This window comes from Bactrocera latifrons, unplaced genomic scaffold (genome assembly GCF_001853355.1).
Source record: "Bactrocera latifrons isolate USDA-ARS-PBARC rearing strain unplaced genomic scaffold, ASM185335v1 scaffold_502, whole genome shotgun sequence".
In the NCBI taxonomy this organism is placed as follows: Eukaryota; Metazoa; Arthropoda; class Insecta; order Diptera; family Tephritidae; genus Bactrocera; species Bactrocera latifrons.
In genome coordinates, this window is record NW_017537160.1 from 129,357 (window position 1) to 132,701 (window position 3,345).

At 39.4% G+C, this 3,345-nt stretch overlaps 1 protein-coding gene across 1 annotated transcript in view; it reads left to right on the forward strand.

The window, feature by feature from the left end:
• The window catches only part of LOC108973837 (dynein heavy chain 3, axonemal), a gene marked incomplete at its 3' end in the record, with an annotated part of 90,313 nt that overhangs the window by 67,946 nt on the left and 19,022 nt on the right, over positions 1-3,345 (forward strand). Inside the window, 5 exon segments of the mRNA XM_018941337.1 lie at positions 316-558; positions 728-847; positions 905-1,450; positions 1,544-1,855; positions 1,941-2,088. Of these exon segments, the coding sequence (XP_018796882.1) occupies positions 316-558; positions 728-847; positions 905-1,450; positions 1,544-1,855; positions 1,941-2,088 (1,369 nt within the window).

Here is a 3,345-nt window from a genome sequence, read left to right on the forward strand (position 1 = left end):
ACGTTAAACCTTTCATTTTGTAATTGACCATTTTACACTTTCGATTAATTGTTAAGTTAAATGGTCTCAGAAATTKCCCAAACATGGCAAAGCTTTCGTTATTTGCATATATATGGAATTATTTGTAATTTCTAAGSAGGATATATGCGCATAAGTACATGCTTAAGTGAATAGAACACGCTGTGAGCACAGCTATTTCAATGGATTCCACATACTCACCCATGTAGAGCCAAAAGTAGATAAATACCCATATCCATGAGTATGTATGTATGTAGGTGTGTATGTGAATGTGTCAAATAAATATACGAATTGCAGGTTCATGCCGTGGCCCGTTGACGCCTTGGAGCGTGTTGCTGAATATTTTATCAGTTCAATGAAATTGGGTCAGGCACAGGAGCAGACTGAGGYCGGTGCCGCTGAGCAAGCATCGCTCGATACCGCAGAATCGGATGACAAGAAAAGCGACAATGTTGAGGAAATTGTGCTCAGCGAATTGGAATTGGAGCTGGTACAAATTGTCATGTATTTCAATAATTCCGTCTTCGAAGCGAGCGAACGGTAAGTGCACGTTTATCGAAAGTTGTCAAACGGAATGAAGTGATAAGTTGACAAGCAAACAAGCAAACAAGCACATAAACCGCATTAAGCACAAGCAAACGAAATATACACACAGACAGACGGACAGATATAGCAATGTGCACATGCATTAATTTGACTTAAATTACAGCTGTTATCTGGAGTTGGGACGCCGCAATTATGTGACACCCTCATCTTATTTGGAGATGCTTAAGTCTTTTAAAAGTTTCTACGTACGGAAATTGGAGGAAATCACGAAACTGCGTGATCGGTAAGTATGCGCTGGCATATCCCGTTAATTACATGCAAACCATATCTTAAAATATAGCTACACCACTGGCCTGGAAAAATTGGACTTTGCTGCCGGTCAGGTGGGTGAAATGCAGGCGAATCTCTACGATCTGCAACCCAAACTGAAAGTGCTCTCCGAGGAGACTGAACGCATAATGGTTAATATTGAACGTGAAACAGCGGAGGCGGAGAAAAAGAAGGAAGTGGTTGGTGCTGATGAAGCGGCTGCGAATGAGGCGGCAGCCGCCGCGCAAGCGATCAAAGATGATTGCGAAAGTGATTTAGCTGAAGCGATACCCGCTCTAGAGGCAGCATTGGAGGCTTTAAACACCCTCAAACCGGCTGATATATTCATTGTGAAGTCGATGAAGAATCCACCGTACGCCGTGAAGTTGACACTGGAGGCTGTGTGTGTTTTGCGCGGGTTCAAGCCGGATCGCAAGCCAGATCCCAGCGGCCGCATGGTGGAAGACTTTTGGGGGCCATCAATGCGTATGATAGGCGATATGAAGTTTCTGGAATCCCTGAAAACATTCGACAAAGACAATATACCGCCGGCAAATATCAAAAAGATTAGAGAGAAGTGCGTGACATATTTGTAGAAAATTTGCAAAATTTTTGAAACTTTTTAACTTTACTGTTATTTTTCAACATATTTAATCTTTTCAAAACCCAGATACATACCCGACCGCGACTTTGTACCAGAAAAGATCAAGAGCGCCTCCACTGCCTGTGAAGGTCTTTGCAAATGGGTGCGCGCCATGGATGTGTATGATCGTGTAGCGAAAATCGTGCAACCGAAACAGCAAGCACTTGCCGAAGCAGAGGGCGATTTGGCTTCACAAATGGAGAAATTAAACGCGAAACGTGCCGAGCTGCAAGTRATTTTGGACAAATTGCAGAAATTGAATGACTTCTTCGCCGAAAAGTCACGCGAAAAGAAGCGTCTGGAAGATGAGATCGATAATTGCGAGAAGAAATTAAATCGGTAATGTTCGTTGAAATGCACAAACAGTAAAATAATATTTAAGCCATATTAAATTTGTTTTTTTTTTTTTTTTTTTTGCACTCAGCGCGGAGAAGCTACTTGGCGGACTGGGCGGTGAGAAGACACGTTGGTCGGAAGCTGCGCATAACCTACACAAATCGATAAGCAATATTGTCGGCGATGTTCTGCTAGCCGGTGGCGCRGTAGCTTATTTGGGTTTCTTTCCAACTGAGGTGAGTTAGTACTCGTTACTGTTAAAGAAATTGTTTTTGGTGTAATGTTGAATTCGTATCGCGAATTGAGCTATATAAACGAAGATTAAACSTGACTTCGAAACTATTCCTTTTCGTTCCTTCGCAAATTCAAGTGGCTGGTCCAGCAGCAACTATTACATAATCAGTCATATACTTAAATTTACACCTTACTTACTCATACATCCCGTATGTTAGTGCTAAAAACTAAGTTTTTAAAATTTATAAAAATTATAGTTATTTTCGTGGTTTCTAGCTGCCGRCTTGTAATTAATACGCTTCGTTTAAGCTACACATTTAACGCATTATTGATATTTTCTATTGTAGCAACTACTAGGGTGTTGCTCACACAAAAAAAGAAAAARTACAACTACTCTAACCGTCAACGAAATTAATCACTGCCAACGCGGATTTTGCATGTCCTAAAAAAAAATAGGTATTATTTTTTTTTTGCTGTCGGTGGTGCTATGTTGATGTGTCGAAAAATGCTTATTTTTAGCGATAGAATATTTTTTRAAATTCGATTAAAATAGTCGTAGCGTATAAAAGAGTTGTTTATATGCGAGAGCACGTAAAATATTTGCGTATGTATGCAAATGAGAGTATGAGCGCTCAGGATTAAAAATTTGTGAAATAAAGAATTCCGGTATATACTATTTAAATGCACTCAGAAAGTGTTTTAGAGAAAAATATAAAAAKCGTAGAARAGTCTGAAATATTGTGATCACTCTCTGGTCCACATGAGCGTTACGTTAAACCTTCTATTTTGAATAAGATTAAAAACGAACACCAGAAAAAACAAAATTTGCTTCAAATATACCTAAAAACTTTAATATTGTTAATTACGAAAGTCGCGAATCGGAAAAAAATATGATAAATAGAAGGGAGTAGTATTGCCAGCAGATAGGGAATAGCACCACTTGAAAGAGAGATATGAGTCACTGAGATTAGAACACACACACATTTTGTCGCCAAACCGGTTTGTAGGCGAAATGAAAACGAGAAAGGGCGAAGACATTGTGACTCTCGTGTCAATGTGGTCTTGCACGCACTAGTTTGCTGCGTTTCGCTCACAAATACCATGTTTGTACTCTCGCAACAAAGTTGCTAAGGAGCTGTCTCTTATACACATCTTTGCATGTCCTAAAAAAAAAAAAAATATTTTTTTTTAGAATGGCTGTCGGTGGTGCTATGTTGATGTGTCGAAAAATGCTTATTTTTAGCGATAGAATATTTTTT